The 11,579-nt window shown below is 39.9% G+C and overlaps 1 protein-coding gene across 1 annotated transcript; it reads left to right on the forward strand.

Annotated features, from left to right (window-relative positions):
- The first annotated feature begins 1,976 nt into the window (after nt 1-1,976).
- chmp6b (charged multivesicular body protein 6b) lies at nt 1,977-11,322 on the forward strand. Its single transcript, XM_046354379.1, has 8 exons — nt 1,977-2,532; nt 3,918-4,027; nt 7,747-7,834; nt 8,089-8,175; nt 8,723-8,788; nt 8,887-8,967; nt 9,204-9,288; nt 9,452-11,322. Exons 1-8 carry the CDS (start codon nt 2,470-2,472, stop codon nt 9,493-9,495), a joined length of 624 nt encoding a protein of 207 aa, XP_046210335.1. The 5' UTR covers nt 1,977-2,469; the 3' UTR covers nt 9,496-11,322.
- Nucleotides 11,323-11,579: the final 257 nt, after the last annotated feature.

Consider the following 11,579-nt stretch of genomic DNA (forward strand, 5'->3'; position numbering starts at 1 on the left):
TTCTTCTGAAACTCGTCAGTCTATTCTTGTTATGAGAAATGAAGGCTATTCCATGTGAGAAATTTCCAAGAAACTGGAGATCTCGTACAACTCTGTGTACTACTCCTATCATAGAAAAGCGCAAACTGGCTCTAACCAGAATGGAAAGAGGAGTGGGAGGCCCCGGTGCACAACTGAGCAAGAGGACAAGTAGATTAGTGTCTAGTTTGAGAAAAAATTTTATTTGTATTTTTTTAAACGTGTTCTTTTTTCTCACTGCACCAATTTGATATATAGACTGTTCTCTCTACTACCGCATGGCAAGTGGTACCGGAATGCCAAGTCTAGGTCCAAAAGGCTCCTTAACAGCTTCTACCCCCAGGCCATAAGACTGCTGAACAATTCATCCAATGGCTATTTTCTAGGGCTCTATTTCACTTTCTTAAAGGAACAGGACCAATGAAGATAATTTTTCTTGCCACTGTACATTAAATTATGTGAACCCTTTGGAATTACCTGGATTTCTGCAAAAATTGGTCATCAAATTTGAGCTGATCTTCATCTAAGTCACAACAATAGAAAACACATAGTGTGCTAAAACTAATAACACACAGATTGTTGTATTTTTCTTGTCTATATTGAATACATAACTTAAACATTCACTGTGTAGGTTGGAAATTAGGTTGGAAAAAGTATGTGAACACTTAGGCTAGTCACTTCTCCAAAAGCTAATTGGAGTCAGGAGTCAGATAACCTGGAGTCCAATCAATGAGACGAGAAAGGGTTACAAAAGTATCTCTAAAAGCCTTGATGTTCATCAGTTCACGGTAAGACAAAGTGTCTATAAATGGAGAAAGTTCAGCACTGTTGCTACTCTCCCTAGGAGTGGCCGTCAGCGCAGAAGAGTCATAGAATGTCAGCTAAAGACTTACTGAAATCTCTGGAACATCTCTGTTGATGAGTCTATGATACATAAAATGCTAAACAAGAATGTTGTTCGTGTGAGGACACCACAGAAGAAGCCATTGCTGTCAAAAGAAAAACATTTCTGCATGTCTGAAGTTTGCAAAAGTGCACTTTGATGTTCCACAGCGCTACTGGCAAAATATTCTGTGGACAGATGAAACTACAGGTGAGTTGTTTGGAACAACACTGTGTGGAGGAAAAAAGGCACAGCACACCAACATCAAAACCTCATCCCAACTGTAAATTATTGTGTAGGAAAAAAAGGCACAGCACACCAACATCAAAACCTCATCCCAACTGTAAATTATTGTGAAGGAAAAAAAGGCACAGCACACCAACATCAAAACCTCATCCCAACTGTAAATTATTGTGTAGGAAAAAAAGGCACAGCACACCAACATCAAAACCTCATCCCAACTGTAAATTATTGTGAAGGAAAAAAAGGCACAGCACACCAACATCAAAACCTCATCCCAGCTGTAAATTATTGTGGAGGAAAAAAAGACACAGCACACCAACATCAAAACCTCATCCCAACTGTAAATTATTGTGGAGGAAGCATCATGGTTTGGGTGTGTTTTGCTGCCTCATGGCCTGGACAGCTTGCTATCATCAACGGAAAAATGAATTCCCAAGTTTATCAAGACATTTTGCAGGAGAATGTTAGGCTATCTGTCCACCAGTTGAAGCTCAACAGAAGTTGGGTGACGCAACAGGACAACCCACAACGCAGAAGTAAATCAACAACAGAATAAAATATGCCTTGGGTTGAGTCCTGACTTCAACCCGATTGAGATGCTGTGGCATGACTTCAAGAGAGCAGTTCACACCAGACATCCCAAGAATATTGCTGAACTGAAACAGTTTTGTGAAGAGGAAAGGTCCAAAATTCCTCCTGATTGTTGTGCAGGTCTGATGAACAATGACAGAAAAAGTTTGGTTGAGGTTATTGCTGCCAAAGGAGGGTCAACCAGTTATTAAATCCAAGTGTTTTTCCACCCTGCACTGTGAATGTTTACATGGTGTTCAATAAAGACATGAACATGTAGACTTGTTTGTGTTATTAGTTTAAGCATACTGTGTCTATTGTTGTGATTTTTGTTGTGAATTTTTGCAGAGATCCAGATATTTCCAAAGGGTTCGCATACTTTTTCTTGCCACTGTAGGTAGGCCGTGACTGGCCTCACACTCCAGTACAGTAGGTGGCGGTGTATGCACCTTAAAAGTTGGATGCGATCCGCCAACCCAATCACAAAAGAAGAACAAGGAGGCGCAGGACAGACTTGCCCAAACGAGAGAACCCCACTATTTCGATTGTCCATACCTGAATGCCGTACTTCCTGACTTTAGGGGTGTGGTTTTTAGAATTAGCTTCGCTGAAATAAACTAGCAAAGTAATAAGATATCTAGCCTGTCGACCGCTCTACAAATTAATTGTAGGCTTACGCAATGTTCTTCTGAGAAATAGACTTGTTTACAAGTCGACTCTTTAGTTGCACAGAGTGGCGGGGATGCGGAATCAAAATGGGAAACATTTTCGGCAGAAAGAGACGCACGCGAGTCACAGAGCAGGACAGAGCCGTTTTGGTGAGTAGCCTAACGTTACTGTAGCTAGCTAGCCGTAGCCAACTATTTAGCAAGTCAGCCTGCTAACATAGTTACTATAGTTAGCTACAAACATGTTCCAGTTGGCTCTCTACCCACACTACCCAGATAGGGAATCGATTTATAATGTTAGATCTGCAAAGTACACTACATGACCAAATGTATGTGGACACCTGCACCTCGAACATCTCATTCAAAAATCATGGGCATTAATGTGGCGTTTGCCCTCCCCCTTGCTGCTATAACAGCCTCCACATTTATGGGGAGGCTTTCCATTAGATGTTGGAACATTGCTGCAGGGACTTTTTTCCATTCAGCCACGAGTATTAGAGGTCGGGTACTGATGTTGGCATATTAGGCATGGCTCGGAGTCAGCATTTCAATTCATCCCAAATGTGTTTAGTGGGGTTGAGGTCAGGGCTCTGTGCAGGCCAGTCAAGTTCTTCCAAACCGATCTCGGCAAACTGTTTTTGTATGGACCTCGCTTTGTGCACGGTGGTATTGCCATGCTGAAAAAGGAAAGGGCCTTCCCCAAACTGTTGCAACTAAGTTGAAACACATAATCATCTAAAATGTCATTATATGCTGTAGAGTTAAAAAGTTATTTCACTGGACCTAAGGACAACCATGAATAACAGCCCATCCACCAAACTTTACAGTTGGTCTATGCATTCAGGCATGTAGCGTTCTCCTGTATTAAACTGCAGCATTACATAGCGAGCATATTTAATACTCAATTAAATGGTATATCATGCTACTCAAATGACACCCACATGTCAATATGCACGATAGGCTGGATAGTGCGCTCATTTCTCACAGTCAGTCCTGCAATAAGAGCTACGACGCTAATATTTGTGTAAACGCTCTACTCATTGACATCCACAGAACATTACTGTAGACTGTTAACCCATTTTCATTGATCCACAATCCATAGGTAAGGCTGTACAGTGAAATAGAGTTATGCCCCCAATGCAATGATGAAGTTTAATACATCCACAGTGCAATTTCAACTGATATAAAATAAAAATAAAATGAATTTAACATTGTCTATTGTTGAATTTTAAAAACATTCCAAACTTCTTTTGCGTTATCTAGTTCAGATATAGCATTTCACTAATTGTATCCGTTTGCATCATATTCAATGTGACTTATTTTGAAGGCAAACCACTGATAACACTATTGTTACTCACACTGTTGTTTAAGACACACTGGTGGGTTGGGGGCAGTCTGACAACCCATACTAACCAGGGCTAACACCAAATTCAATTGACTGTACTGGCAAGCTAGACAGTAAACTGAAGCGATTTAGCGTTGTTGGAATACCACTCATTTCAATCACGTTAAAATTTCTGTCTTCTCCATTCCAGCAACTGAAACAGCAGAGAGATAAGTTGAAGCAGTACCAAAAGAGAATCACTCTGCAGCTGGAAAAAGAGAGGAATCTGGCCAAGCAGCTGCTGAAAGATGGCAAGAAAGAGTAAGGACCTTCTCTCACCATAAATAATGCCTAAAGTAAATGTCACTTTAAAGCGCTTGAGATTGAAAGCTGTCATGATCATACATTGATACATACAATTGAAGTCGGAAGTTTACATACACCTTAGCCAAATACATTTAAACTCCGTTTTTTTTTAAATTCCCTGTCTTAGGTCAGTTAGGATCACCACTTTATTTTAAGAATGTGAAATGTCAGAATAATACTAGAGTGATTTATTTCAGCTTTTATTTTTTTCATCACATTCCCAGTGGGTCAGAAGTGTACATACACTCAATTAGTATTTGGTAGCATTGCCTTAAACAATTTAAACTTCTTATGGCGGCAGGGGCAGTATTGAGTAGCTTGGATGAAAGGTGCCCAGAGTAAACGGCCTGCTCAGTCTCAGTTGCTAATATATGCATATTATTATTAGTATTGGATAGAAAACACTGAAGTTTCTAAAACTCTTTGAATGATGGCCAAACAGTTCTATTTTTGTTTCATCAGACCAGAGGACATTTCTTCCAAAATTACGATCTTTGTCCCCATGTGCAGTTGCAAACTGTAGTCTGGCTTTTTTATGGTGGTTTTGGAGCAGTGGCTTTTTCCTTCCTTTCAGGTTATGTCTATATAGGACTCGTTTTACTGTGGATATAGGTACTTTTGTACCTGTTTTCTCCAGCATCTTCGCAAGGTCCTTTACTGTTCTGGGATTGATTTGCACATAAGTACGTTTATCTCTAGGAGACAGAACGTGTGTCCTTCCTGAACAGTATGACGGCTGCGTGGTCCCATGGTGTTTATACTTGCATACTATTGTTTGTACAGATGAACATGGTGCATTCAGGCATTTGGAAATTGCTCCCAAGGATGAACCAGACTTGTGGTCTACAATATTTTTTTTTTCTGAGGTCTTGGCTGATTTCTTTTGAATTTCCCATGATGTCAAGCAAAGACTCACTGAGTTTGAAGGTAGGCTTTGAAATACATCCACAGGTACACCTCCAATTGACTCAAATGATGTCAATTAGCCTTTCATAACCTTCTAAAGCCATGGCATCATTTCTGAAATGTTCCATGCTGTTTAAAGACAGTTGACTGTGCATGTATATTTCTGACCCACTGGAATTGTGATACAGTAAAATAATCTGTCTGTAAACAGTCTGTAAATTACTTGTGTCATGCGCAAAGTAGATGTCCTAACCGACTTGCCAAAACTATAATTTGTTAATTAACAAGAAATTTGTGAAGTGGTTGAAAAACGAGTTTTAATGACTAAGTGTATGGTAACTTCCACTTCAACTGTACCAACATAACCATTCAAAGTTTGTGAAATGTCCTTGATTTCTGAAAGAAAAGCAAAAAAAATGTCCAATAAAATAAAATTGATCAGAAAAACAGTGTAGACATTGTTAATGTTTTAAATTACTATTGTAGCTGGAAACAGCTGATTTAATGGAATATCTACGTTGGCGTACAGAGGCCCATAATCAGCAACCATCACTCTGTGTTCCAATGGCACGTTGTGTTAGCTAATCCAAGTGTATTAATTGATAATTGATCATTAGAAAAACCTTTAGCAATTATGTTAGCACAGCTGAAAACTGTTGTCCTTCTTTAGACTAGTTGAGTATCTGGAACATCAGAATTTGTGGGTTCGATTACAGGCTCAACTCGTCAGTCTATTCTTGTTCTGAGAAATGAAGGCTATTCCATGCGAGGAATTGCCAAGAAACTGAAGTTAACGTACAACACTGTACTACTCCCTTCACAGAACAGCGCAAACTGTCTCTAACCAGAATAGAAAGAGTGGGAGGCCCCAGTGCACAACTGAGTAAGAGGACAAGTACATTAGTGTCTAGTTTGAGAAACAGACTCCTCACAAGTCCTCAACTGGCAGCTTCATTAAATAGTACCTGCAAAACACCAGTCTCAACTAGAGGTTGACCGACTGATTTTTCAACGCCGATACCGATTATTGGAGGACCCCAAAAAAAGCCGATACGATGAATCGGCCAATTTTATCATTTTTTTTTTCAATAAAAAAAAAATCAATATATTTGTAATAATGACAATTACAACAATATTGAAAGAACAATGAACACTTATTTTAACTTAATATAATATATAATCTATTTACTCTAAGTATTGAAACATGCTCAATTTGGTTTAAATAGTGCAAAACGTGTTGGAGAAGAAAGTAAAAGTGCAATGTGCCATGTAAATAAAATAAAAAGCTAACGTTTAAGGTCCTTGCTCAGAACATTTGAAAGTTGGTGTTTCAATATTCCCAGTTCTTCAATATTCCCAGTTAAGAAGTTAGTTATTATAGTAATTATGACACGTCGACTATTTCTCTCTATACCATTTGTATTTCATATACCTTTGACAATTGGATGTTCTAATAGGCACTTTTAGTATTGCCAGTCTAATCTCAGGAGTTGATAGACTTGAAGTCATAAACAGCGCTGTGCCAAGGGAAGACGCAGTAAAGTTTGAATGAATGTTTATGAGCCTTCTGCCGCCTACCACCGCTCAGTCAGACTGTATCAAATCATAGACTTAAATCTGGAACCATTCCATATTTTATTGAATGGGTGGCAACCCTCAGTCTTTATATTGCTGTTACATTGCACAACCTTCAATGTTATGTCATAATTATGTACAATTCTGGCAAAGTAGTTTGCAACGAGCCAAGCGGCACAAACTGTTGCATATACCCTGACTCTGCGTGCAATGAACCCAAGAGAAGTTACACAATTTCTCTAGTTAATATTGCCTGCTGACATATTTATTTTAACTAAATATGCAGGTTTAAAAAATATATAATTTTGTGTATTGATTTTAAGACATTGATGTTTGTTACATTCGTGCAACAATTGTGCTTTTTTTTTGTTTTTTGCAAATGTGCTTTTGTTAAATCTTCCCCCGTTTGGCGAAGTAAGCTGTGATTCGGTGATAAAATAACCGGCACCTCATTGATTATATGCAAAGTTGAGCAAGCTAGTTAACCTAGTAATATCATCAACCATGTGCAGTTAACTAGTGATTATTTGAAGTTTTTTATTTTATTTTTTACATAAGTTTAATGCTAGCTAGCCACTTACCATGGCTCCTTGCTGCACTCGTGTAACAGGTGGTTAGCCTGCCATGCAGTTTCCTCGTTGAATGCAATGTAATCGGCCATAATCATTGTTATGAAAACGGCCCTGATTAATCGGCCATGACATCTAGTTTCAACGTCAACAGTGAAGAGGCGACACCGGGATGCTGGCCTTCTAGGCAGAGTTCCTCAGTCCAGTGTCTGTTCTTTTGCCAATGTTAATCTTTTCTTTTTATTGGCCAGTCTGAGATATGGCTTTTTCTTTCCAACTCTGCCTAGAAGGCCAGCATCCCGGAGTCGCCTCTTTACTATTGACGTTGAGACTCATGTTTTGTGCAAAGCTGTCAAGGTAAAGGGTGGCTACTTTGAAGAATCTCAAATATACAATATATTTTCATTAAACACTTTTTTTTTTTACTCCATGATTCCATATGTGGTATTTCATAGTTTTGACGTCTTCGCTATTATTCTACAATGTAGAAAATAGTAAAAAATAAAACCCTTGAATGAGTAGGCGTGTCCAAACTTTTGACTGGTCTACTGTGTATGTATGTTATTTCCAATTGAGTATATTGTATTGCATTTTCTAACCTTTCTGTATTTTGTTTTCAAACAGGAAGGCCCTCCTCTTGCTCAAAAAGAAGAGATACCAAGACCAGCTCCTAGACAAGACGGAAAACCAGATTAGCAACCTGGAGCGCATGGTAAATAGTTGAAACATTTTTCAAACATTTACTCTCACACCACCAGGAATAGTATAACATGGTAATTTATTCATTACTGTAACATGGGATGTATTGCACCGTAGCAACAATGTTCACTCTAAACAGAAAACGCTTTGCAACAATAACAATATATTTTTAGATATGTCCCTCTGTTTCGTTTTGTTTGCTTCCATTTGGTTCCGAGTGAATACCCACCTGTACTCAAACTAATGCTTTCTAATCTAATTCTTTAGTGTCAAGACATTGAGTTTGCCCAGATTGAGATGAAAGTCATCGAAGGCCTTAAAGTTGGAAACGATTGCCTGAAGTCATTGCATGAGGTATGTGAAGGTATCAGAGATCTAAGTTTGTTCTCTATGACATAGATGGGTAGCATACTGTATGTGTTCCATCAGTAAGATAAATAGGTTGCTTAGGGCGTTTTCACATGGATTTCGGTACCCGCGTTCAGTTTCTTGGAGCATTTGTGAGAGTTCTACAGAATAAGTTTAGCTTTCACAACACCTGAAAATAACTGTTTCAGGATGCAACTTGTCAGGCACACATTCTACATGACGTTGGCGGGCTAGCTTGCTTGTAACGGGCACAAAGTTTCACTTGAATTGCGCTGCCGACTCTTAATACCTGGTTCTCCTGTCCTGGATGTTGGACCTGCTACTCGTGCAGGGTTAGTTTCAGCCAAGGTTTGTTAGCAGTATAGTGTGGATCAGGCTACTAAATGCTCCAGAATCCGCATCGTACAGGGGATGTGTGAAAGCTCCCTTAGTTACCTTCATTGCATCTACAGTCCAAATAGCATTCCACATGAATAATCCATGGTTAAAACATTGGCTTCCCTGTACTTACTGTTTTGTTCTTTCGTATTAGGCGATGTCCATCGAGGATGTGGAGAGAATTATGGATGAGACCCAAGAAGCCATTGAATACCAGAGGGTAAGGGCCCCACTGTTTCTTTTTACAGAGGCGTTGCTATCTTACTGAAATTACTGTATTTTCTTGATATTTATTTGTACCTTTTGATCTATCTTCAGGAAATAGATGAGATGCTGGCAGGTTCCCTGACACAGGAGGATGAAGATGCTATACTGGCTGAACTGGAGGCCATCACTCAGGTCAGTCAGAATTATTCAACAACACTGGCTGGCAAGGCAGAAACCATCTCATCATGAGACTGTCAACCTGGACAGTATCTCTCTGTCAATACAATGTTCCATTTCATACAAATGGAAGGTTCTATTTTGTGGACTAGAACGTACATTTCCCTGCTCAAGTCCCTCCCCCATTTCTCTGTCTTTCTCTTTCTTATTATTCCTTTCTCTAAAACCTTGATTTGTTATTGTATGTGTAGGGAGACCTTGACCTACCAGAGGTACCTGATGAGTCCCTGCCTGAAGTCCCAGAGACAGCTGAGGAAGAACCAGAGCCAGGTCAAGGTTAGACTCCTCAGATATGTCAACATGCGGAATTACAATGAGGGTTAATTTAACGTTGAAAATGTGTTCAGATTTGGTTTTAGGTTGAATTCTCCACCAGTTGTTAATAGACTATGTGATAATTAGGAGTCATTCTGAGTCTGTCTGCTTGTCTTTATTTCAGAGAGACCGAGGAAGAAGCAAGAACGGGAGATGTTGGCTGTCTAGAAACATGTTTGTTTGCCAGGGGACTTGGTACGCCGGCCACTATATCCCCCTCGTAGGGGTCTCATGCCCCAACCACCCCAAACACACAGCCACAGAAAGATTATCTTCACTCACTGGAGGCAGAAGCAGCTCTTCCAGTCCCTCACCGTCAAGACTGATGCTCCTGGTGCCCTGCTAGTCCTTGGTCTTGTGAGCCCTACTATGGCTCTATAGGGCTCCTCTGGACTCAACAACACTCTCACTCCAACCATGGACATGGACCTTATTTTTCAGATCATTGCCTGCAGATTCTTTCCTATTCTTTTTATGTTTAGGGCCTATTTTGATTGTGCCTATTGCTTAAGTCCCTTGACAGGTGTGTTTTTTTTGTCTTCTGTGAACAAATCGTGATTAACGGACAAATGAATGCATGTCACTATTTATTTCCCTTCAACCTTTTGTGACTTAGGCTTATTATCTGACCACAGAACATATTATCTTTGGGAGGAATAGCCTACATTCATGTTTTAAAGTCATGACTATTTTCAGAAACCTAACCTGTTTAGATGCCAAATCTTTATTAAAAATGCCTTGATTCCGCCTCCCGGTGGCGCAATGGTCTAGGGCACTGCATTGCAGTGCTAGCTGTGCCTCCAGAGACACTGGGTTTGTGCCCAGGCTCTGTCGCAGCCGGCCGCGACCGGGAGGTCCGTGGGGCGACGCACAATTGGCCTAGCATTGTCCGGGTTAGGGAGGGTTTGGCCGGTAGGGATATCCTTGTCTCATCGCGCACCAGCGAACCCTGTGACGGGCCGGGCGCAGTGCGCGCTGACCAGGTCGTCACGTGCACAGTGTTTAATCCGACACATTGGTGCGGCTGGCTTTTGGGTTGGATGAGCGCTGTGTTAAGAAGCAGTACGGTTGGGTTGTGTTTTGGAGGACGCATGGCTTTCCACCTTCGTCTCTCCCGAGCCCGTATGGGAGTTGTAGCGATGAGACAAGATGGTAACTACTAACAATTGGATACCATGAAATTGGGGAGTAAAGGGGGTAAAATTCAACAACAAAAAATGTCCTGATTCCTGCCAAACTGTCAGAAATGCATTTGACTTTGATTTCAACTTGTTGATCTGGGGACAGAATCCTTATAACGACACTAACCTATTTGCTAAAGCAGCCATTTCATGTCTATTCTTTTTCTTCCTCGCTGTCAAACTGTTTAACTAATCTAAAGCCACAGTTCCTTTTGGCTTGGGAATTAGTTTAGTGTCATTGGTGAAAGGAAGGGCTAATCGTATATTGTCAGTGGGCTTACTTACCTCTGTACCTCACAGACAACACTGGTGTTATTATCGGATGCCTAGATTGGACTATGATTTCAGTCAAAGACAACCTTGCAGAGCCTGACCTAGCTCTCTATCCAGTGAGTATTATGATATTCGGTCTGTCTTACAATGAAGTGTGATATTGGGTTGCTAACTGCCTGGGTTTGTAATATTTTACTGGCATATCATATTCTCAGAGCATTGGCTAATTATTTCTTTATCTGAAATGGAGGGCCTACATATAAAAGATAAGCACTACCAACATATTTGATGTAATATGTATGTGGACTATCAGACCACATATGTATTGTATTAAAAATGAGTTCTCTAATCTGTAGTGTCTCTCTGAGACACTCTTGATAATAACTGTGAAGACCATTTGACAGTTATATCATATTGACAAACCTGTGGCGTGTCTATACGAAATCTCTTATTCTGTAACAATACAAGCATTTTTAAAGGTAGTGTTTGGCCAGTCTGGTTTTACTCTATGTTATATAAACAACCACTAGAGGGCAGCAGATATCAGTGTTTTTCTTGTTCATTGGTTTGTGACTATTGTGTGGATTGGGGTGCTGTCTCATGTTTTTATTATGTGTGCTGTGCATGTATATGGGACAGTAACTAAACTCAGCAAAAAAGAAATGTCCTCTCACTGTCAATTGGTTTTATTTTCAGCAAACTTGACATGTGTAAATATTTGTATGAACATCAGATTCAACAACTGAAAGAAACTGAATAAGTTACACAGACATGTTACTAACAGAAATTGAATAATGT

This window comes from Oncorhynchus gorbuscha, linkage group LG06 (genome assembly GCF_021184085.1).
Source record: "Oncorhynchus gorbuscha isolate QuinsamMale2020 ecotype Even-year linkage group LG06, OgorEven_v1.0, whole genome shotgun sequence".
Classification (NCBI taxonomy): domain Eukaryota; kingdom Metazoa; phylum Chordata; class Actinopteri; order Salmoniformes; family Salmonidae; genus Oncorhynchus; species Oncorhynchus gorbuscha.